This window comes from Cyprinodon tularosa, unplaced genomic scaffold, assembly GCF_016077235.1.
Source record: "Cyprinodon tularosa strain WSP-4 unplaced genomic scaffold, ASM1607723v1 ctg288, whole genome shotgun sequence".
In the NCBI taxonomy this organism is placed as follows: Eukaryota; Metazoa; Chordata; class Actinopteri; order Cyprinodontiformes; family Cyprinodontidae; genus Cyprinodon; species Cyprinodon tularosa.
In genome coordinates, this window is record NW_024038994.1 from 36,196 (window position 1) to 61,891 (window position 25,696).

Genomic DNA, 25,696 nt, shown 5'->3' on the forward strand with positions numbered 1-25,696 from the left:
GAGACTTTGGAGACAACATCTAAAAGCAGCGAACTCTGCTCTCCAGAGTGAGTAGATTGGTAACCCCGCCTCCTGCTCTCCTCTATCTTGTCTGCTGTCATGATTCATGCAGCTATTATTTCATCCAAATGAAAAATGGAGAACAGAGAAGCAGATCATGGCTTGTCTACAGTGAAAAGAAGGACTGGGTTATTTACTTTGGCCTTTTTGGAAACACAGGAAGGAGCAATCAGCTAAGTGAGCTTAGTGCTTGGAAAAAATCTTTCATTCCTTTAGAGACAGCATGAAAAGTCAGCTGAGTACAAAACATAGAGAGGAAAACAAGAAGAAAAGGGACAAGAAGAGAGGGACACAACCTAGAACAGATAATGGATGTCTATTCTATTAACATTTCTCTATCTGTAGAATGGGTCTGTTTTATGTGTTGTCTTCTCACTTCAGAGGGCCCCCTGCGTGTCTTTGCCTAGGGCCCCAAATTTCCTAAATCCGCCCCTGCACTGATCTGTGTTCCTTGGGTTTCATGAAGCTGTTTGTTCTGTAACTTGTCTTAAAAAAAACTGTCAGGGTTTTAGAGAAATTCATCCTACCATAACCAAAAATCATATGTTTTAAAATGTCTATAAAGCCCTAAATGGACTTTGGTGGAAATAAAGTTTCTCGTCAATTGAACCTTGAATTGAATTTGAATTATTTCCTCTGCAGCTGTGCTTTACACACAGGTTTTGTCATTCTGCATCATTACTGATGCTACTGATTTTTAGCAGTTTGTTTCTGTTCTCATGCTCTTCTGACTGTTTTTCTTTCTTTTTTTTTTTCCACGTCAGGCCACGTCTAAATGATTTGACGCTTAATCATGAGTGAAAACAAATTTTACTGCACTTTTGACCAAAGAAGTCTCTGAGTCATATAGATTTTTAGCATTTCAAGTGCGGTGTGTTTATCCTGACGCAAACGGAAATAAATAAACTGGATGTAAAAATTACAATCAAATGCTCTACCGCTGCGGAAGAGAATTCTGGAAGGCTTGAAAAGTCACTCTAGGCAGGACTCAGGTCAACGCACCAACAGAAGCATCTGCAGAGCTGAGTCAGGTGAGGAGTTTCCACATGACTCACCTGGCATCTCATTCAGCCTCTGTTGAAGCAGGCGGATCAGCTGTTAGGTGAAGGTCAGGCTCTCACCTGACTGACTCCACCGCAGCATTCATTCATTTTAAGATCAGCTTTAATCCATAAGAGCAGAATGTTTCCGTTGATTGTGCAAAGTCAGCGCAAACGTAGATCTGCTCACTGAATTTTATTGCTTCAAATGCAGTGGATATACATAAAAATAAGAATTTCTAATCTCTTAAGTGAAACATAAATATTTACTACAGAAATGTAGAAATATAGAAGAAATGCATTGATTTGTTTTCTCCTTTTTGCTTTCCATCCTTAAGGTTTCCATCGTGGGATTTGTTATTCGTGCAACACAATGCCTTTTTGTTGCGATTTGTGTTGCCACATTTTAAAACTGTTATATTTTTGTGTTTGATGCAATGCCATGAACGGTATTTTTCGGTTAAGTTTTTGTCCTTAAATATCTCTCTCCTTTTTAGCTCTGAGAATTTTTTATTTGGTCAGTTAATTTTGTTTGTTTCACCAAGAGCCTTATTTTATAACTAATTTGACATTAATTGTACATCAGTTTGTTTATATTTGTTTGATTTTGTTATTTTCACTGAATGTGATGTTGATATGAACTTTATTTAAGTTATATTTTACATTTAGAGTGGTAACATAAAAATGTTTATAGCCCTGTTCTGCTATTCAATTGAATAATAATAATATAATGGTGAAGATTCTCAGTCATCCTGTTCATAATAATTGAAGACATTTATATTAATAATAATAATAATATAATCACAAGTAATATATAATAACAATATAATAATAATAATAATAATAATAATAATAATAATAATAATAATAATTTGTATTATTGTTATATTTATATTGCTTGTGATTATATTATTATTATTGTTATTATAAATTTTTATTATGAATAGCCTAGAGTCGAGGTGTCATATCCTCCACTCCGGCAGGTGGCGATGTGCTTCCTGGATGTAACCAATATTTACAATGAGGGGAACTGTACCGGAAGCGTGTGTTTTTTCTCTCGTTTAACTGAAATTATTCGATAATGACCGTTACATATTTTATATCTTTTTGTCTACTATAGACCGTAGTCATTTTTATTTCTATTTTTTAAGCCGCTGGAGGGAAATGATCGCTGTGTAGTCGGTGCAGGTGAGTTCAGACGCTTTTTTAGTGAAACGTGGAGTGGTTCGCGGAACTTTATATTTTTTTCTGCCAATTTAATAATTTTTTCAAATACTCCCTATAATATAATGTATTTTAACGAAATGTATGTTATGGGATGGATACATAGGAGCCGTACTACAGTTCGGCGACCATGTATTACATATTTGGGGTCACTTGGCATGACTTTTTTACTTTTGAAAACATCATGTATAGGTTAAGATATTTTCCATGTATTTGAGAGCTAAAAACTTTAAACCAACAACAGGTTTGATGCTTAAATGGCAATCTATTTTGTTTGCTATTTTTAATACATCTAATTTCTTGCTATCAAGATAAATTGAAATTCTTATAAGCGATTTTAACAGTTGTTTTGTTGTTTCCCAATGACAAAAACAAAATGCAATTTAAACCAAAACATGGAAATTATCCTTATTCATACATTTAAAATATATCAACTCTAACTTGATTCCAACAATAGTTACTAAGTACTGCTGAACCAAAGTAACTGGTTACTATCCAGTGTAACTATCCAGTTACTTTGATCTTAAATGTCTGAGAATAAAATGTTTCTTCTGATCAGAACTTTAGATACAACTTGATGACTGATGACGGGTTTGTTTAAAATAAAACAAATTAAATGTTTAACAGCTTTTTATTTTCACACATTGGCTGACTTCAATCAGATATAAAATAGGCAGGAAGGAGAAAAGTAAGCTATCATAAATAAAATAGAACATGCAATACAATTAAAGAGAGATTAAACTATTCCAGACATAAAATCAGTAGAACTTTATAAATTCCTGTATTTCTGTGTAAAATAAAATTCAACTATAGATTTGAATGAGAGAGAAAGTAAAGAGCATCATGTGGGCAGCAGCTGTCAGTCAGTGCTGAGATGATGTGAGCTTCTTCAGATCAGTTTAATTCAGTTTATTTTTATATCGCAAATTCACAACACAGGTCATCTGAAGGCCCTTTACAGACACAAAACTGTCAGACTGGGAAGGAAAACCAGTTGATTGCATCCAGTCATTGGCTTGCAGGACATGCTCCTCCTGGATGAGCCTACCGTGACGATTTTTAACTGAATTTTGACGTTGCCTCTTCAGCAATCTCTCACACTGAGCATGTAGCGACAGTGGAGAGGAAAACTCCCTTTGAACAGGAAGAAACCTGGTACATGGCAGCAGATTTTTATCTAGAACTTCTCTGTACATTTTCCACTCATCATCCTCCCTTCAATAGTTTAAAGTTAGCTAGAACCATATGCTGAAGAACAGCCCCACACCATGATGCTCCCACCTCCAAACTTCGTTGTGGCTATGGTGTTTTTAGGGTGAAGTGCAGTGCCCTTTGACCTCCGGACAGGATGTCTGTTATGTTTTCCAAAGAGTTCAATGTTGGTCTCATTTAACCAGACTATATGAACTTCAACATCATGGATCAAAAGAGGAATATGGAATATATTAAATAGAATTATTAGTAAAACGACCCAAAGAAATTATAATCAATATCTTTTCAGCAACAGTAGAATTATTGATGATGTGTCTGAAATGGTTGAAAACTTCAAGTATTTGTTAAACTTTTTCCTAAAAATGGCAGAAAGGAATGTTGATCCTGGGACCAGATAGAGCTGCAATGAGGTCCTCATAACTCAGAATTTCTCAGAGTAGTGGAAGGGGGAGAGATCTTAACTGTTGTTAATAAATGTAAAAATAAACGATCCACTGATTATGATGACAACAGTGAAAAGATGCAGTTAAACCTCTGACTTTACAGACTAAAGGAAAATAGCAACTAGGGCTGCAACTAACGATTACCGTATTTTCACGACCATAAGGCGCACCGTACTAAAAGGCGCAGTCTCAGTTATGTGTCCCATTTCTGTATTTAACACACACATAAGGCGCACCGGACTATAGGGCGCGTTTTTTATATACAGCTACATGTCCTCTACTACCTTTAAATACCTCTACTGCGTATTTAAAAATACAGCGGGGGCAAAACTGAGTATGACTGTGCTTTATTCATGTATTTATTAAAAAGTATTAATCAAACCTGGCAGCTGGCCGTGAGACAGACACATCGCAGATGACACAGAGCGCTGTGATCACTCTTAAATTAACTTAAAATCCTGAAACCTGCCGATGGAATATGTTCGCTTTTATGGGTGCCTGCAGTTTAAATTATTTAGATGAAAAACACCTGCCATCCACCGCGTGAACCCGGAGGCTGCCCAGCCTAGAGGCTGCTGTTGCAGGGATTTCTACTGTCGGTGCACCGCTGGTATGTGGGGGTCTGAGCGCCTCCGACAGAAATAGATAATCTGGATGAACTGACTGCAATTATTAAGTTTTCAGGTGGACTTTCTCACTTAAAAACATATTAAAACTACTTTATTCCCACTGACCACAGCAAATATAGCTGCAAGATTTAGATTATTTAGATGAAAAAACACCTGCCAGCCGCCGCGGTGAAGAGGAGGAGACCCGCCCAGAGGCTGCTGTTGAATTAAGTTTTCAGGTAGAAAAATAGAGCGGGAGCAAAACTGAGTATGATTGTGCTTTATTCATGTATTTATTACAAAGTATTAATCAAACCCATCAAAGTCATCATCCTCTGTTTCTGAATAAAACAGCTGCGCTAAATCAGACATGCCAGTTTCCCCTTCTTCGCTGTCAGTCACTTTCCGTGCAGCGCGGCTCCTCAGAAATAATGCCGGCTTTTGCAAAAGCTTGAACAACAGAGCCAGCAGACACGTTAGTCCAAGCATCTACAATCCATCCGCTAAAGGTGGCGTAACTTGCCCGGCGCTGCCTTCCACTTATCATGAAACTGTGGTCTCCGTCTGTCATCCATCGCTCCCACGCCGCTCGCAGCCTTACTTTGAACGGCCGGTTCACACCGATGTCGAGCGGTTGAAGCTCCTTTGTCAGACCCCCCGGTATAACGGCGAGCACAGCGTTAATTTGATTCACCTTTTTTTTTCACATTGGCTGTGAGATGGGCACGCAGCGATGGTGATGCGTGGAAAAAAACACCTGGTCTCCTCATACATCTGCCTCAGCCACGCTTTCATCATCTCCTCATCCATCCAGCCTTTTCCATTTGCGTTAATATCATATGTCATCAGAGCGCTGTGTCTGTCTCGCTGTCAGCTCCCAGATCAGCTTCTCTGATTGGTTGATGCGGCGCGTCCAGCAGCAAAACTTCAATTTTTCCATCTCGAGCAGCAGCAGCGCGTTGGCAGATGCTTAAACGCTCCTGCTGCTCAAAACGCGCTGCAGGACCTTTTGCTGCACCTATACGCGCGTCAACCATTGACTTTGCATGTAAACTCGCTGCTTCTGCTGCACCTGCTGGGTCCGGTTCACACCGATGTCGAGTGGTTGAACAGCGAGCACAGGGTTAATTTGTTTCCCCATGTTTTTCACATCAGCTGTGAGATGGGCACACATGGAGTCAGATTAACAGCGATGGTGATGAGTGGAAAAAAAAACACCTGGTCTCCTTACATTCAGCCACTCTTTCATCATCTCCTCAATGAGGTGGTCTCAAAAGTCGCAGTTACAACACACATAGGGCACACCGCACCATAGGGCGCACCGCACCATAGGGCGCACTGCACCATAGGGCGCACTGCACATTTTGAGGGGAAAAAAAGACGTTTAAGTGCGGCTTATAGTCGTGAAAATACGGTATTTTAAAAATCAATGAATCGGCCGATTATTTTTTCGATTAATCGATGAATCAGACAAAAAATATTTTTTATATTAACCTCTTTTTTTCCAAAATAAACATTTTAGACAGAACAAACAAGCACACAAGTACAGGTTGCTCATTAACTGTACTGGTGCAATATGAAAAATAAATGTTTGTGTTAAAACTACGCAAACTTACATGAGAAATGTAGCTGTACATCCACAAAATATAGGGTACTTTGTTTCATAAAGCGCAAAAAAAGACATTTTTGTTTTTAAAAGCCCCTAAGGGGTTCAAACAATAGGCCCCCCCCATTTCAACAAATGAGTTTTTTTTAGACTAGAAGAGTTCTGCCTTTTAAGACAGGAAAGTATAGCAGTTAAAGTTCCTACTTGAGAAAATACTGAACCATAGAGATAAAAATAGCCCTGTGATTCAAATTATAAATTGTATTTGGAATAAAAAATGAGAGAACTAGGGGTGCTAAAAAACACATCCTCCAAAGACAGATATTTACATGGGAATGTGGCAGATAATTAATTGACATATTTAGGGCTGCAACTAACGATTATTTTAAAAATCGATGAATCGGACGATTATTTTTTTGATTAATCGATGAATCGGACAAAAAATATTTTTTATATTAACCTCTTTATTCCAAAATAAACATTTTAGACAGAACAAACAAGCACACAAGTACAGGTTGCTCATTAACTGTACTGGTGCAATATGACAAATAAATGTTGGTGTTAAAACTACGCAAACTTACATGAGAAATGTAGCTGTACATCCACAAAATATAGGCGACTTTGTTTCATAAAGCGCAAAAAGAGACAGGCATTTTTGTTTTTAAAAGCCCCTAAGGGGTTCAAACAATAGCCCCCCCCCATTTCAACAAATGAGTTTTTTTTAGACTAGAAGAGTTCTGCCTTTTAAGACAGGAAAGTATAGCAGTTAAAGTTCCTACTTGAGAAAATACTGAACCATAGAGATAAAAATAGCCCTGTGATTCAAATTATAAATTGTATTTGGAATAAAAAATGAGAGAACTAGGGGTGCTAAAAAACACATCCTCCAAAGATAGATATTTACATGGGAATGTGGCAGATAATTAATTGACATATTACTGATCTTGCTGGATTTTATTCTGCTTTACTTCCATAAATTGCAGGATCTTCTTTCCTTTATCTTTGCCAGAAGATTTAAACTTTAAAAGCCTTGCCCTCATAATTTGCAAGTTAATTTATTTATAAAGGCTATTTTAATTATTGTGATCAATTTGCGCCGTCAATCCCGGCGCATGCGCGCTTCATTTGCAATCTGGACGCTGAGGGTAAACGTCCTGCGGCTCTGACTGCAGCGCTGAGAGGGATTCCTGCGGGAGAACGGAGTTGGGATGGGGGAGGCGCCCCACGGCAGCAGCTGCTGCTGCAGGACAAGAGTAGGAACGATACATGCTTTCACGTAAGAGTCTCCAAAAGCCGCCAGTGACACCGTAAAAAGTTGCCAGATTTGTCGCTAGTCGCTTTTTTTTTTTAAATAGTCGCTGGAGGGGTCTGAAAAGCCGCTAAATATAGCGACAAAGTTGCTATATTTAGTTGGCAACACTGCGCACCTGCAGCGCTGGTTCGCTCTGCCGTAATTTTTTTTCTTCCCCCGTTTCAGTCAAGTGGCAGTGATGACGGCGGTGGCGGATGACACATTATTCGCGCGACACAACTAATCGATGATGAAATTCGTTGCCAACGCTTTTAAAAGTCGATTTTTTATCGATTTTATTGATTCGTTGTTGCAGCCCTAGCTCCAACGTGTTTCCTTTTCAGGTGCTGCATCATAACAGTGGTGCTTCCATGCCATGTTAATTTGTTTTTACAAAAGTTGCATGTTACGACTTTTTTCGCTTTACAAAGCGCAGGCTGTCTGCGAATTGAGACGCAGCTTGCGTTTGCGGTATCGGTCATTAGATCAGTTGACGTTACTGCCTTTTGAAAACAGCCTTTGCGTACCTGCGGCGCTGGCTCGCTCTGCCCTATTTTTTTTTCTTCCCCGTTTCCATCAAGTGGCAGTGATGGCGGCGGATGACGCATTATTCGCGCGACAGAACTAATCGATGATGAAATTCGTTGCCAACGCTTTTAAAAGTCGATTTTTATCGATTTTATCAATTCATTGTTGCAACTACAGGTGCTGGTCATAAAATTAGAATATCATGAAAAAGTAGATTGATTTCAGTAATTCCATTTAAAAAGTGAAACTTGTATATTATATTCATACATTACATACAAACTCATATATTTCAGATGTTTATTTTGTTTAATTTTGATGATTACAAATGACAACAAATGAAAATCTCAAATTCATCATATCAGAAAATTAGAATATTGTGAAAAGGTTCAAAATTGATGGCCCCTGGTGCCACACTCTAATCAGCTAATTAACTCAAACCACCTGCAAAAGCCTTTAAATGGTCTTTCAGTCTAGTTCTATAGGCTACACAATCATGGGGAAGACTGCTGACTTGACAGTTGTCCAAAAGACGACCATCGACACCTTGCACAAGGAGGGCAAGACACAAAAGGTCATCGCTAAAGAGGCTGGCTGTTCACAGAGCTCAGTGTCCAAGCACATTAATAGAGAGGCGAAGGGAAGGAAAAGATGTGGTCGAAAAAAGTGTACAAGCAAGAGAGATAACCGCACCCTGGAGAGGATTGTGAAACAAAACCCATTCAAAAATGTGGGGGAGATTCACAAAGAGTGGACTGCAGCTGGAGTGAGTGCTTCAAGAACCACCACACACAGACGTATGAAAGACATGGGTTTCTGCTGTCGCATTCCTTGTGTCAAGCCACTCTTGAACCACAGACAGCGTCAGAAGCGTCTTGCCTGGGCTAAAGAGAAACAGGACTGGACTGCTGGTGAGTGGTCCAAAGTCATGTTCTCTGATGAAAGTAAATTTTGCATTTCCTTTGGAAATCAAGGTCCCAGAGTCTGGAGGAAAAGAAGAGAGGCACTTCATCCACGTTGCTTGAAGTCCAGTGTAAAGTTTCCACAGTCAGTGATGGTTTGGGGTGCCATGTCATCTGCCGGTGTTGGTCCATTGTGTTTTCTGAGGTCCAGGGTCAACGCAGCCACATACCAGGAAGTTTTAGAGCACTTCATGCTTCCTGCAGCTGACCAACTTTTTGGAGATGCAGATTTCATTTTCCAACAGGACTTGGCACCTGCACACAGTGCCAAAGCTACCAGTACCTGGTTGAAGGACCATGGTATCCCTGTTCTTAATTGGCCAGCAAACTCTCCTGACCTTAACCCCATAGAAAATCTATGGGGTATTGTGAAGAAGAAGATGCAATACACCAGACCCAACAATTCAGAAGAGCTAAAAGCCACTATTAGAGCAACCTGGGCTATCATAACACCTGAGCAGTGCCACAGACTGATCGACTCCATGCCACGCCGCATTGCTGCAGTAATACAGGCCAAAGGAGGCCCAACTAAATACTGAGTGCTGTACATGCTCATACTTTTCATGTTCATACTTTTCAGTTGGCCAACATTTCTATAAATCCTTTGTTTTTATTGGTCTTCAGTAATATTCTAATTTTCTGATATGATGAATTTGAGATTTTCATTTGTTGTCATTTGTAATCATCAAAATTAAACAAAATAAACATCTGAAATATATGAGTTTGTATGTAATGTATGAATATAATATACAAGTTTCACTTTTTAAATGGAATTACTGAAATCAATCTACTTTTTCATGATATTCTAATTTTATGACCAGCACCTGTATTATATAATTTTACAAAGCTGGACATAGACAACAATTATCAAACTACAGGCCTATTTCCTTACTTCCACAGTTTTCCAAGATTATTGGGAAAATTATTTATTAGGCAGACTGGAAAACTATATTAAAACAAACAAGATTCTGAAAGTCAGCATGAATTTACACTACTGTTCAAAAGTTTGGGGTCACCCAAACAATTTTGTGTTTTCCTGAAAAGTCACACTTATTCACCTCTATACGTTGTGAAATGAATAGAAAATAGAGTCAAGACATTGACAAGGTTAAAAATAATAATAATAATTTGTATTTGAAATAAGATTTTTTTTTTTTTACATCAAACTTTGCTTTCGTCAAAGAATCCTCCATTTGCAGCAATTCCAGCATTGCAGACCTTCTAGCTGTTAATTTGTTGAGGTAATCTGGAGAAATTGCTCCCCACGCTTCCACCAGTTGGATTGGTTTAATGGGCACTTCTTGCGTATCATACGGTCAAGCTGCTCCCACAACAGCTCAATGGGGTTCAGATCTGGTGACTGCGCTGGCCACTCCATTACTGATAGAATACCAGCTGCCTGCTTCTGCTCTAAATAGTTCCTGCACAATTTGGAGGTGTGTTTAGGGTCATTGTCCTGTTGTAGGATGAAATTGGCTCCAATCAAGCTCTGTCCACTGGGTATGGCATGGCGTTGCAAAATGGAGGGATAGCCTTCCTTATTCAGAATCCCTTTTACCCTGTACAAATCTCCCACCTTACCAGCACCAAAGCAACCCCAGACCATCACATTACCTCCACCATGCTTAACAGATGGCATCAGGCATTCTTCCAGCATCTTTTCATTTGTTCTGCGTCTCACAAACGTTCTTCTTTGTGATCCAAACACCTCAAACTTGGATTCATCCGTCCACAACACTTTTTTTCCAGTCTTCCTCTGTCCAATGTCTGTGTTCTTTTGCCCATCTTAATCTTTTTCTTTTATTGGCGAGTCTCAGATATGTCTTTTTCTTTGCCACTCTGATCTGAAGCCCAGAATCCCGCAGCCGCCTCTTTACTGTAGATGTTGACACTGGTGTTTTGCGGGTACTATTTAATGAAGATGCCAGTTGGGGACCTTTGAGGCGTCTGCTTCTCAAACTAGAGACTCTAATGTACTTATCTTCTTGCTCAGTTGTGCAACGCAGCCTCCCACTTCTTTTTCTACTCTGGTTAGAGCCTGTTTGTGCTGTCCTCTGAAGGGAGTAGTACACACCGTTGTAGGAAATCTTCAATTTCTTAGCAATTTCTGGCATGGAATAGCCTTCATTTCTAAGAACAAGAATAGACTGTTGAGTTTCAGATGAAAGTTCTCTTTTTCTGGCCATTTTGAGCGTTTAATTGACCCCACAAATGTGATGCTCCAGAAACTCAATCTGCTCAAAGGAAGGTCAGTTTTGTAGCTTCTGTAACGAGCTAAACTGTTTTCAGACATGTGAACATGATTGCATAAGGGTTTTCTAATCATCAATTAGCCTTCTGAGCCAATGAGCAAACACATTGTACCATTAGAACACTGGAGTGATAGCTGCTGGTAATGGGCCTCTATACACCTATGTAGATATTGCACCAAAAACCAGACATTTGCAGCTAGAATAGTCATTTACCACATTAGCAATGTATAGAGTGTATTTCTTTAAAGTTAAGACTAGTTTAAAGTTATCTTCATTTTAAAGTACAGTGCTTTTCCTTAAAAAATAAGGACATTTTAATGTGACCCCAAACTTTTGAACGGTAGCGTAGATCACAGCATCTCCAGCTTTGTCAGTTCTGGAGTTAATAAAAGAAGTGAGCAGATCCAAAGATTTTCACACTTGGACTTTGCTTCTGGTGTCCCATAGGGGTCAGGATTGGAACCAATACTTTTATTCTCTACATAAAATGCATATGTAAAGTTTTATGAAAATTCTATTTCTTTTTTTCTTTGTAGATGACAGATATTTTGTGTACAGGTGAGAGCTGACAGCAGCTCATAGATGATTTCACACCCGGAAAGGACTTTGAAAAGGTTTCACTCGCAGATCAGTCTGGCTACTTTCCGTTAAAGAAAATTTGGAGCCGTTCACCAAACGAACGTCCAATCAGCGTTGGCTTTGAGGCGGGTTGAGGTGTGACGCAACGAGAAGCGCAACAGTTCAGTCTAAAGAACATGGCGTCTTCAGCCCATGAAACTAGCGTTAGCGTGGCTATCGAGCAAGTTTTATCGGAATTACAGAGTATTTCTTCACTGAAAGAAGAGCAAAACACTGCTCTGGAGGCTTTTCTCAGAGGAAAAGATGTTTTTGCTCTTCTCCCGACTGGTTACGGCAAGAGTAGCCTGGCTTGTGGTTGTGTTTTCGTCGTCGCTCTGTTAGTACGTCATATGCTTCGTTGATCTGAATGGTTTATTTGGCCCGTCTATCACCAACATAGGCCAATCAGCTAACCAGTATTTTCGCCCCTTCCCAAAATTACTTCAACGGAAGGTTTCCAGATGGATATGCGGAGCAAATCCAGCAAATCCATCTGGCGGAGTCAGGTTAACATTTTAGTGCTTATTAAAATATTTCAGAGTTCTCACTGATTGGCTATTTTATAGCCAATCAGTGAGAACTAATTAGGCAAACAGCTTGCCATAGTTTTCTCCCATGGCTGAATGGCTGTTGGAGTCCCTGTTGAGTCGCTCTTTGTCTGGTACCGTGCTCATGGACCTTACTGCCTAGGTGGACCTTAGCAGGAGCTTGGGACCCAAGCCTCTCCACCACGACAAGGTGGCGACTCTCCGGAGAGGAACATTCACTCACACACTCACACCAGATATTTGAGGGGAAAAGCAGCCAAGCATGAGGAGCTCTATCAATACCTGCCAGTCTTTCTGCTAGGCTACAATGCTATCAGCACTGCTCCACCATGCTGCCCTTTGAAACATTTGGGATGTTTCTAATTTACAGCCTGATGACTCTTCATCACATGAAAAACCCACACATCCATCCATCCATCCATTAAAAACATTTTCAAAATGCAATAACTTTTACATATGAAACTGAAATGACACCAAACTTGGTAGTATTAATCCTCTCTCGGTTCCCAACAAAACTGTATATTAAAATTGTGACATTATTGAAGCCACGCCCCCTGAGAACCGGAAGTCACTTTTTTTACTTGGAATGGTCCCCCTCTGTCCTACTTGACCTCATCAACCTAAAACTGTGTCAGCAGACAGACAACATGTTGTCCTAACTTCGATTAAGGTACAGAGAGTTTTAGTCAAATGGTGTTGCCGTGGCGCCATGGCGAAGTGAGGCGTTTCGCCATGAAAATACGATTGGCTCTCATTTCCTCATTTATTATCAGATCTGCACCAAAATCACAAGAGATGATCCTAGTCCAACTCCAAACAGGAATCCAGAGCAATATTTTGTGGGCGGAGCTTAATTTCATTACAGCGCCCCCTAGAAATAACAAATTTTAAACCACCAGCCCAAAGCCGTTTTTAGTCCAAGAATGTTGAAACTTTGAACACATTTGCATCTCATCAAGCCCTAACTAAAAGCCTCTTGGAGCCATGGTCTAAACCCCACCGGAAGTCGGCCATTTTGAATTAAATTTTACCCTGTTGTGAAATCACAGACCTCTTTTCAAAAAATTGTATAAAATCACCCTTTTATTCAAATGAGCTAAAACTTTCAAAATATGTTCTTTACAAAGCCTGCTGTAAGTTGGTTACAATAGCAAAGCGCTTCTTTAAAGTCCGTCACTCTGATTTTTCAAAAGTTTGCGTTCTCTTCTAGTAGTTGGCCAAGTGGGCAGATAATGCCAGGGAATAATTCAGCCCCTAGCCATGCTCGTTCCTAGGATAATGAAATTTGGCACACATCTGTATGAGCCCTCCACCTACAAAACGTTTCATTGGAGCCATGGTCTAAACCTCTCATGAAGTCGGCCATTTTGAATCAAACGGCACCCTTATGAAAATAGAATCACTATGTTAAAATATTTCTTAAAAATCAGTCGATTTCTAAAAAAAGCTAGGACTTTTGGAATATATTCTTTTAATCGCTACTTGTTTGATGGTAAACACAGCATAGCTCTTCTTAAAAGTTCGTCACTCTGATTTTTCAAAAGTTTGTGTTAATGGGAAATTGTTGTTTTTCAAAAACTTTTATAGCAATCCTAGCCAAATTTGGAACATTTATTTATACTTTGATTATAGTTAAGTTTGCCAAGTTTGGCGTAAATCTATGCATGTTTGAGCATCTTATGGGGTATTCAACTGCCTCAGTATATGGCACTTAAGTTTAAAAAATATTTTTTTCTTTCAATTAATTAGTAAATAATCTAAAACAATTCTAGAATATGCAGGATGCATTCCTCGACATGTGTGATTTTTTTCAGGATTTTACTGCAAACTATGGATTTTTAATGATTTTTTATAGTTTTGAGTAGGGTGTAATACTGCTAACCATGGAGTTTGAAGATGCGGTTTCTCCTTCTTTTGTACATATACTTTTGACCCACCAACTAAGATGGCCGCAGCGTCTATCTTACAGATGAGATTCGTCCCAGATATTATCTTTTATCCCTATTTTAACCCTTACTGACCAACGCTGTGGTTGTCTTCTGCTGGTCCAGAGGTGAAGCGTGGAGCTTTTTCCGCTGGCTGGGAAGGTGCTAGGGGGAGGCAGTCGCTTGGCTCCCGCCGTCGCAATAGGCCGAGCGGCGCTGAGCTGCGAGCGCCGTCAATACCGCTCGCGGTTTTAATTTCTTTTTGTTTTTTTTCAATTTTATTAACTTTTTTAAACTGCTGGAACAGATATAAATCATATAGAAGCAGCTTTTAGTCCTCCTGCTCCACTAATCTGGAATAAATGTAGTCACTGGGTAAGTAGAGCGGTAGGTGGCGGTAGAGCGTTAACAGCCCGATCCAGCGGAGGGGAATTTCAGTCTGAATGGACGTTTCTACGTTGCTCCATTCTATCTCTTTTCTTGCACTCTGCAGAATCTGTTAGTTCAATCTCTAACGTTCTGCTCTCTCTGCTTTTTCTCATAGTAGCTTCATCTGGTCTGTTCCTGTTTGGCTGTGACTCCATCCTGGAGAGAAATATCAGCTGTGCTGCTGCCATCAACACCTTTGTTTCTAGATGTTGGAGATCGGCCTGTTTTTCAGTGTGGTCCTGTTTCTCTGACTGTGACTAACTGGATGTGCTCTCTTCATCCTCTGACATGGGAGCTGGCTCGGAGATTGTGAGGGATTGCTGAAGAGTCAATGAGTCGATGCAATCAGCTGGTTTTCCTTATATAGAAAACTTTGAATCAATCTGACTGGATGATCTGGTTGAATTGTTTCTATAAAATGACCTGAGACGTCATGGTGTGACGTTTTGACTGAGCGATTTAAACAGCATCTTTTTAAATAATCTTTCTGATCTTTTATACAATCATCTTATTTTAATGATTCACTTTTATTCTCTTTAATTTTCTGTTGTCTCTTTGGCGCTACAGTCTTTCTTTTTCTTTCTGTTTTCCTCATGTTCAGCTCTTTGAATTGTCTGCCACTGAAATCTTCTGCATAGATCAACCTGCCTCGCTTAGAGTCTGTAGCTGAAGCTCTAATAGGGAGACGTCTTCTGATCGTTTCTGCTTTGGTGCCTGAGGCGGATATGATGCTGATGGATCTACTGGCAATATCCCAACAGATGGACTGGAATCCACTGGAATCCACTGGAATCCAAACAGGGTTTGGCTGTTGAAGTCTTTTTAAGGGGCTTCCATTGAGAAGGTCTGGTTCTTATGGTTGCAAGGAAGCACGTCTCTGGGCACAATCATTCACGCACCAATACACTGAAGAGGCCAATTAACCAGATAGGTGGGGGAAACCGGAGCACCCGGGGAAAACCCACGCAGACATGAGGAGAACCACTTCTCCACCATGCTGCCCTTTTTTTAATTTTTGGGATGTTTGGATTAAAACATTTCCAAGGCCAATTCTGTCAGTATGGTGTTTCAGGATGTTTAGAGCTGATGGTGTCCAGTTCAGTCCCAGTTTAATTAAACCCTGATAAAGTCTCTCTGCGTCACTAAAAGGTTCTAGGCCCTTTCCTCTGAGGTGGACTTCTTTCTCTTGAATTGTTCTGGTTTCCTCAAACCCAGAGAGTGGCGAAACCTTTTCCAGGGGCTCTTTTTCCTTTTCTCTGGGACTCCCTCCTCGGTGAGTTGAAGGATGGAATCCTGACTGATTTCCTCGTCGATGGAAGTTTGTTTGAGGGCTAAGATCTCTTGCTGCAGTTCATCCCTTTCAGTTCTAAGTTGGTTGATCAGATCAAGGTCCTCTGCTGATTTCTTTACAGACGTTTCTGCCTCATCATTGAGGAGCGTATCTAAACGTTCTAGCTTTCTTTCCAGGTGAAGAACCTCCCTTTCCTTCTCAGAGACGATTTCCTGGTGGGAAACTCTTTCTTCTTCCAACTCTCTCTGCTTCAGAGTCTCTGTTGCTTTGAATTCTTCTTGCAAGCCTGAGATTTTCTGAGCCATTTCCTGACGGAGAGCCTGGTTCTCTGCTGCCATGCCGTTGATGACCTGAAGGTTGGACGCCAATGTCTGTGAATGGGCGTCTCTTTCTTCATCCAGCTCTTGTTTTAGTGTTTCTGTCTGTTCTCTCAGGGTCAGATTGTCCTGTTGGTACTTCCTGATAGCTTCCTGCTGTGAAGCCCTAATCCGGTCCACCTCCTCCTGGAAACCAGCTGCTGGGTCTTCAGGCGTTTGTTCGAGGGATTCTAACATCTTGTCCATGGTTTCAAACATGCTCTTATTCAGGACCTCCATTTCGGTCATTTTGTTGGAGGTTCTCTGGTTGTTTGCGTTCAGCTGCTGTTTTAAACAATCAAGCTCTATTTTCAGCAGGCTAACCTCCACCTCATACTTCCTTATGACCTCTTTGTCAGAAAGTGTGACTTCTTGCAGCTGTCTCTGCAGACGTGTCTCCGTCTCCTCTGCGCTTTGTTCAAGACTCGCCATTTTTTCAGCCATTTCTTGCCGGAGAGCTTTGTTCTTGGCTGTGAGGTTGTTAAACATCTGGATGTTGGTCATGGACGTCTTTGAATGACGTTCCATCTCCTCCATCAGTTCCTGCTTCAGCGTTTCTGCCCGTTGTTTCAGAGTAGCTGTATCTTTTTCATACTTCTCAGTCATTTCCCTGTGTGAAGCCTTTACGGTTTCCAGCTCTCTCTGCAAATTGGCCAGCATGTTTTCAGTTTTTAGCTCCAGGGATTCATGGACCTTCGCTTCCTTGGCCTGGAACTCATTCTCTGCTTTCTTTGAGTTGTTTTCTCCTTCTCTAGTTAACTCCTGCTCTAATTTCTCCGCTTGTTGCCTCAACATAAGAATCTCCGTCTCGTTCTTAGAGATGGTTTCCTGACTGGAGGTCTTAAGCTGCTCCAGTTCGTTCTGCAGAGTTTTGTTCTGGTCTCTCAAAGTGCTTATAAGCGTTCGTCCATGCTCTACTTTCAGCTCCCATGCTGCGGTTTGATTCTTCTGATTCTGCAGCTGGTTCTTTGTATCTTGTAGTTCTTTTGTCAAATAGTTCACATTACGCTGCTCTTCTTTCACCGCTTTTCTTTCCGCATCCAAAAGATGTAAGAGTCGGTTCGTCTCCGCGTCAAAGTAATGACCAGGCGGAGGATTTCTGCCTTGAACCCAGGCACCCTGGTTGTACTGGTTTCTCCGTCCACTTTCCTGGACATACTGCCCCCTCGGCTGGAATCTTCTTGTCTGGTTTGACATTTTTACTCAAATACGATTGGAGGAAAATAATTCACGGAAAACGATCAAACAATGTTTGCTAGAAACTCACTGTACGTGTTGTGTGCTCTGTGGGTCCAGGGAACTGGGGTTGGAATAATGTGTGGAATGGGAGGAATCAGAATGTCTGGGGGAGGTCTTAGAATTAGAATGACATCATAGAATCAGTTTGAACATAAACAATGAATATTACAGTTTACTTTTGTTTATGTTCAAAATTAGACTAGAATCTATTTGGTGTTTCCATTGCAAAGCAAGGAGCATAGACGCCATTGTGTCTTTCTATGCTCCTATTCTATTGTGGCAAACACACAATATAGGTATCAAAACGTCCGAATATATACGAATTATGCTCTAATTTCTAGTTACCGACCTGTTTTTACTATAATTTAATTTGACAAACCGGGTCTTCTCTACATCCTTTTTCCTGTTTGGTGCGATTGCAATTGCGGGTCTTGATCTGGACTGACCCGAGCGGAGCAAAAAAGAGCTCAGTTCCGTATGTTGATGGTGAGGGACGGAGAGGACGTACGTGGACAGAGATGTGCGGAGGAGTAGCGGAGGACGTGGAACAGATCTTACTGATTTACATGACAGACAAGTACTCCGCACGACGTATGTGAGCGTAGCAGAGCGCTGACGGAGTATGTGGAATCTGGGGGTAAAGGAGGACAAATACACGGCCGGCTGATTGCGGCGCCGGACGCCGGACGCCATTAATACAAACATTTGCATTTTTCTGAAATTACTTAAAGTGGTAGGGAAATCAGATTTAAATGTAAAATCAATCTGACTTAAACATGTATTTGTTGTTTTTTTGTTGAGTTTTTTTTACAGCACTAGTGGCTGTTTTTTGAACAGTAGGCTGACAGGAAAGGGGGAGAGACATGTGGCAAAGGTCGGTTTCAAACCCAGGTCGCCCACACCGAGGACTAAGGCCTCTGTACATGGGTCGTGTGCTACGTCAGCCTGAACACCTAAATTCGGCCAATCATATATCAACGGTCATCTGTCAATCAAATTCTTCGGTCATAGCATCTTGATTCATATGTCGTAGCTAATAAACGCAACGGTTGAAGTCAGAATCCTTTCCTTTCCCATTGAGTTCCGTCCCAGTGTTCACGGGGATGGACTTCTGTGTCTTCTGCAGGCGTAGAGCTAACAGAACTGGCAGCGTTGCGAGGCAAGGGCTCAAACATGTACGGCTGGAAGCCTCCTACACCAAACCAAGCTTCTGCCGCCCTGGCGTCCTCTTCCACAACATCTTCGTCCTCGCTTTCCTCCTCTAAATAAAAAATGGAGTTTAGTGTCGGAGGTCATCCACGACCTCCGACACTAAACTCTCCTCCTCTTGCATGTTTCCTCTGTCCATAGCGTTCCTTGACAGCGTCGTTTCTAAGTCACCAATTTAGTGCTACTTGGTCCCAATGGAATTTCCCATTGGGAACCTGCTAGCACTAAGTTGCTAACTGGTTAGCAAGATGCTTCCCACAAACCCGCCACAACCAAACAGGCTTGCCAACCTTCCACCACAACAATCCCGCCCCCTTGATAATCGACCAATCACATTCACTTTATTGATTCATGTAACATCGTGCACCACTCGGGAGAATTCGGAAATGCAACGATTGGAACAGCCGCTTCCCTACGAGTTTAAGAATATATTGTGGTGTTAGTTTTGGCAATATTGTCCAGCTCTATTATAAAGATAGAATAATGAAATAATTTCATGTTTATTATACTAACCCTCTGTAAATTAAAAAAATACTTAAAAAAAGGTTTTTGCATGGTTACTGTATCAGAACATGGAAATTAATTACCTAGAAACAATTGTTTAAATGCATAAAATGTTTTGTTTTTATCTTATATGTTTTAATGTTGATTGTTCTCCTCTGCTGTCTTTTTCCAGGATGGCTCTTCCTGGTTTTCCTCTCTACCGTCGACACCTTCGCTCAGCCCTTTGTTCGTGTGGTTATGCAACACTCAGTAGAGCGTCCAGACCTCAGGAGAAAAGTGGCTCTGGGCCAGTTTTTCAGTATGTCGGTGAACACAGAAAGCCAAACCACAAGGTGTTTGTTTGGGGTTTTAGTTTTACAGGGGCGTTAGGGATTCCCAGCTTTGTGGTGCCGGACAGTGGGAAGAAAAGGCCCCGCAAATATCAGCTCACGCCGTACCGCCTGGAGACGGCAGAGCAGGTAAATATCACTTGCTTCCATTAAACAGGAAGTTTAACGGCCTGTTTTTTATTACATTAATTGTCTGTAGCATCTATAAATGTGCTCGGAGCTCGTCTGCCTGGCTGTGTGTTTTCTGGACGAGGCCGCCTTTTATAGCTGCTTTTTCTATGTCTGCTTCTGTCTCCTTGAACCCCAGTTGGCCTCAGCAGATGGCCGCTCACACTGAGCCTGGTTCTGCTGGAGGTTTCTTACTGTTTAAAGGGAGCTTTTCCTCTCCACTGTCGCTACAAGCATGCTTAGTGTGAGGGATTGCTGAAGAGTCAATTAGTTGATGCAATCAACTGGTTTTCCCTAGATAGAAAACTTTCAATCAATCTTGAGATGATGTGTGTTGTGAATTGGTGCTATAGAAATAAACAGAATTGAATTGAATGCAATACGCCTCCCCTGGACAGCAGTCTAAAGTATACTAGGAAAATCAAGTCGTAAAATTCTGAGAATAAAGTCGTAAAATTCTGAGAATAAAGTTGTAAAATGCTGAGAATGACGTCATAAAATTACGAGAATAAAATCTTAAAATTACGAGAATAACGTCTGAAAATTAAGATAACTTCTGAAAATTACGAGAATAACGTAAACTTACGAGAATAAAGTCGTAAAAATACGAGAATAAAGTGGTTAAATTACGAGGATAACGTCTTAAAATTAAGATAACGTTTTAAAATTAAGATAATAATGTTTTAAAATTACGAGAATAACGTAAAATTACGGGAATAAAGTCGTAAAATTCTGAGAATAAAGTGGAAAAATTATGAGAATAAAGTCGTAACATTACGAAAATAAAGTCATAACATTACGAGAATAACGTCTTAAAATTACGAGAATAATGTTGTAAAATTACGAGAATAAAGTCGTAACATTGCGAGAATAAAGTCGTAACATTACGAGAATAACGTCTTAAAATTACGAGAATAAAGTCGTAAAATTACGAGAATAAAGTCGTAACATTGCGAGAATAAAGTCGTAACATTACGAGAATAACGTCTTAAAATTACGAGAATAATGTTGTAAAATTACGAGAATAAAGTCGTAACATTGCGAGAATAAAGTCCTAACATTACGAGAATAACGTCTTAAAATTACGAGAATAAAGTCGTAAAATTACGAGAATAAAGTCATAACATTGCGAGAATAAAGTCGTAACATTAAGAGAATAACGTCTTAAAATTATGAGAATAAAGTTGTAAAATTACAAGAATAAAGTCGTAACATTACGAGAATAACGTCTTAAAATTACGAGAGTAAAGTCGTAAAATTACGAGAATAAATTCGTAACATTGCGAGAATAAAGTCGTAACATTAAGAGAATAACGTCTTAAAATTACGAGAATAAAGTCGTAAAATTATAAGAATAAAGTCGTAACATTACGAGAATAATGTCTTAAAATTAAGATAACGTCTTAAAATTAAGAGAATAAAGTTGTAATTTGACAACTCTTCCAAGAAGCCCTTTCTTCCCTAAAATGAGGAATGTGGAGCATCATGTGAAGTTCTACTTTAGCATCGGTTTGACCAATCAGGAAATCTTTTAGCTGCAGCATCAAACTGGGCAGGAGGTCAAAGTGGACTCTGGTTGCTAAATTGAATTAAATTGAACAGCAGCGGCTTGATGTGGACTCTTTCTATTAGTTTTCTCATATCATATATTTAGGACGAAGGCATCAGATGTATTCCCATATTTGCTTTTAGCTACTGTACTCATTTCGCATATCGGTATCATATCCAGATGTCCCTACAGACAACCTCTGCTCTCCTCTTTCAGATTTCATCTGCTGCCTGCGGTTACGGCTTCACTCTCATGGCATCTTCAACCAAAGATGTGACCAAACTTTGGGGCATGGGTCTGAACAAGGACTCCCAGCTTGGCTTCCAGCGCACCCAACACAGCCGCAGTAAGATCAGACCAGGACTGCTGCTGCCTTCTTCTCCCCTTAGATACATCGTTATAACAGAAACACCTGATGTAGAGTGAGAAAATATGTTTGGACTTTTTCCAATCAGACGACCTGAATGAACATCAAGTTGTGGCAACATGCATATGTTCTTCTGTTTTTTCTATTTATTTTTAATTAGTCTTTTTGGCAGACAGATAAACATAAAAATCAATGAAATAAAGAAGATTATAGATATAAATCAGTTTCAGACCCTTTTGAGTATATCAAGGAAATAACAAAACACAATGAACAACAACAATAACAAAGAAAAGAAAAACTAAACCGAACCAAAGACTAACCAAGGTCCTATGTTATACCATATATGAAACCTTGACCTCTGAGCAAATCAAATTGGTAAAGTATCACATTTATCCTGTCATGTCTTCTTTATAATTCAAAACTACCCCCCCAAACCTGACTGAAGAGATCTTCTCTCCTTCTACTACTGAAGGTTACCCTCTCATATCAGGCCATGTTAGTCATCAGCTCTGTCTGTTCCTTAAAGCAGCAGAATCAGCTGATTTCCAATGTATTTTCATTAGTTTTCCTACAACAGGCAAAGAAGGACGGATCTAAACTGCAGCAAACAATCATGTTTACAGAGAGAACCAATAGGGCTGACCTACCAGCCTCCAGGACCTGTACAGGTCTAGGGTCAGGAAAATGTCAGCTAGCATCTCTGCCAACCCCCCACATCTGGCATATTCCTGGAGAGCTGCTGTTCTTCAGGTTTTAGAGGTTTCTCTGCTCCAGCACAGCTGATTCACATCGATAGTTGAGTAACAGGCTATTGTTGAACTGCAATCATAAGAATCAGCTCTGCTAAAGCAGAGAAACCTCTAAAACCTGCAGGACAGCGGCCCTCGAGGATCGACTTTGGGGATGCCTGCTCCACATCATGGACTCAAAGCATTCAGACCTTTACCTTCAGGCTGCGTCTCCGGTTACCTAACACTCAGAGTACTGGTAAGGTTGATTTATGATCAGAAACCAGGTCGTCTGCGTTTCTGTCACAGTGAATGCAAATATGCCTCCGTCTTCCACAGACACTCTGCTGCACCTCTCCAAAATTGTAGGTGATCCCAGACAGGAGGCCTCTGATTGGTCAGATCTACATCCGCTCTACATTATGCGTATTTCCTGTTTGGTTCCTTACCGGCTTGTTTTGTTTGTGTGACTGCCATTGTGGAAAACGACTGGTGAAGATGGAGCAGCTAGAAGAGCGAGGAGCGCGAAAACACTGGGACCCTTTTTCCTTCTGGATCTCCGCTCTTTTTGGCCCTCATGTCCCTCCATTGTCGCACAAACTCGCCCCCACTTCCTCACCGCCTCGGCCGTATCTAGACCCACAGCTAGTTCCTGATTGTCCCTCTTGTGTTGTGGCGTGGAATAACATAGCTCAGACCACGCTTCAATATTGGGCATAAATCAAAAATATCTCCAACAAGCTGCTGAGGGAGGATGACCAGCTCTTTAGGTTTAAACACCCAAATACTTCTCAAATAACCTGGGAAGAAGGACAAGAGACAATAGATTCTTTTTACCCGCGGGGAGAGCAGCAGACATGGCATCAGTTCCAGTCTCCCACCGCTCTGAAGCACCTCTGCTGTCTTATTTGCTCTTTATTGGAAAAAGGGAGTCCCTGGTTACAATAGATCACGCTGGAACTCTTAAAGGAAATGCATCAGGGATGCACAATATAATCGGCTCCGTATCGGTATCGGCCTTAAAACTGAATATCGGACATCGGCCACCCCACCGATATTTAACCCGATATTTGATCAGCTTCTGAGTTTCTAAAGTCTAAAAAAAAAAAAAAAAAATACTACTTCTTCTTCTTCCTCAAAAACTTCTTTTTTACAGACTTAAAAACTTCTAAAGACGAGGGAAAAAATATTGATACATTGAAATATCCCAATATCTTTATATGCCATTTAAAAACACCATATCAATCTCTGTTACTAATGAAATATTGCTATATGTCATCGTTATGCTACGAAATCCCCCGAAAATTCACAAAATGTTGCCATATTTTTATATGTTGATATATTGACGCGGTATCGATCTATTTTACTAACAAAATCTCACAAGAATTTGCAAAATATCACGAGAGTTTGTAACAGAACGATGAAATTTCACGAGATTTTGAAAGTAAAATAGATCGATACCGCGTTTTTAAAAATCAATTTGATATCAGCATATGAAAATATATTTGAGTATATTATTTTTCAAAGTGTCAGAAATGGATAACAAAACTGCTATTTTCAATGACTACTTATTTTTGTCCAGCTTTAACATCGGTATCGGCTACATGAGTTTTAAAATATCGGCCAAAATCCCAATATCGTGCATCCCGTTTTTTTCTACGTGAAAAACATTCAGTTCCTGGCACCTGCAGTGGAATACTTTCACAAGAGACTAAAGATAACATAAAGAGTAAACAAGGTTAATACAGGATAAGATAAAATAAAATAACTCCAGCAGTACCTAAATATATAAATATATACCAGGTTTATTTATAGATAATGGCTTATTCTGGTTTTACCAAAAAAATAAGTTGGTTTAAAGCTTTTGCACTACATTTAAGCTACGTTCAGGATATTGAATTTCTGAAGGGATGCATTCTCTACTGTTCCCTCCTTCCAGATAAAAGCTATGACTATGTTTTGGAGCCATCCCCGGTTGCCCTGCCTCTAATCCAGCCTCAGCAGACCAGGGTGGTCCAGGTGTCCTGTGGTCGGGCCCATTCCCTGGTCCTCACCGACCAGGAAGGAGGTAAGAGGAACAATAGAGGAGAAAGCCCTCTGGTCGTGCTTTCCTTTCATATTACCGTCTGTCTCAAAAACTTGCTTACAAACCTTCCACCACAACAGTCCCGCCCCCTTGATAATTGACCAATCACATTCACTTTATTCACTCATAAACGGTCAGAACAGCTGCTTCCCTACTACTTTAAATCTTTAACTGCCTGGTCAACCAGATGGTTAATTGGTTAATTGCATTTTTTAAATTGGAAAGGAAATCCTACACTCAAAACAGACTAAACTTATTCTTTTCACCTCTGTAGCTAACTCCACTTTCATGTAGATTCAAACCAATAATCCATCAATTTTCCTCTATCTAATCTCCCAGTTTCCTCCTACAAAAACTAGTAACCAAAGCCGAAGCTGCTGCAGAAGCAAATAAACCATACATTTGGCCGTTTTTCTAAATGATCCTGTTGCTTTCTGACTCCTTTCTGTTTTCTGCTGTCTGTCTCCAGTGTTCAGCATGGGGAACAACGCGTACGGCCAGTGTGGGAGGAGCATCATTGATGAGGAGGTCTACAGGTTGGTGGTTGCTCCTAAAAATATGTTTTCGACAGAGAAAGCACCTTTACCATGCAGACGACTGGATTATTTCTAAAGAATCTCAGAAAGAACTGTCCATTTTGATGTAATTTAAAGGATTTTATTTCCTTGCTTCCTAAACTTGCTGCATGGCAGCAGTGCTAATGAGAAGGATCTTTAAATTAATATTATTGCCAGAGATAAATAATCTGCGTAGATGCAGTTTTCTAATAATATTTTTATTTATTTAGCCTGTCTGATGATGCTGCTAGAAGTACACTTGGAGATCGTATACTTTGTTGTGAGGAATGCAAGGGGTGGTTTATGATAAGATTTGGGGAAATGTATATAAAACTAATTTAGATCCGATAATTAAACAGCAGAAAAGACTTAGAATAATAAATGGAGGTGGCCACCGTGATTCTACAAGAACATTTCTAGAAATTCTATATTTAAAAACATTAGAAACTATGTTACGAGTGGTAAATAAGTCAATCCCTGTTTGCATTTCAAAAATGTTTAAGCTAAGGCAGGGGATTTATAACTTAACTGATGTTTGAAACTTACAAAGCCAGAGCTGATCTCAAGTTC

General features: G+C 40.2%; 2 protein-coding genes across 2 annotated transcripts in view; one reads left to right on the plus strand and one right to left on the minus strand.

Annotated features, from left to right (window-relative positions):
* The first annotated feature begins 2,117 nt into the window (after positions 1-2,117).
* Positions 2,118-25,696, plus strand: part of rcc1l (RCC1 like) — a 36,714-nt gene continuing 13,135 nt past the window's right edge. The window contains exons 1-5 of the mRNA XM_038290756.1: positions 2,118-2,288; positions 19,515-19,800; positions 21,605-21,734; positions 24,423-24,551; positions 25,039-25,105. Of these exons, the coding sequence (XP_038146684.1) occupies positions 19,516-19,800; positions 21,605-21,734; positions 24,423-24,551; positions 25,039-25,105 (611 nt within the window). The 5' untranslated portion in view covers positions 2,118-2,288; position 19,515. The remainder of the gene's footprint in view (positions 2,289-19,514; positions 19,801-21,604; positions 21,735-24,422; positions 24,552-25,038; positions 25,106-25,696) is intronic.
* On the minus strand, positions 15,896-17,928 carry LOC119787118 (CAP-Gly domain-containing linker protein 1-like). The gene has a single exon (XM_038290757.1). It carries the CDS (start codon positions 17,585-17,587, stop codon positions 15,896-15,898), a length of 1,692 nt encoding a protein of 563 aa, XP_038146685.1. The 5' UTR covers positions 17,588-17,928.

Bases quoted from the DNA above. Each gene is read 5' to 3' on its own strand.
- LOC119787118 (XM_038290757.1), bottom strand. From the start codon at position 17,587: ATGTCAAACCAGACAAGAAGATTCCAGCCGAGGGGGCAGTATGTCCAG.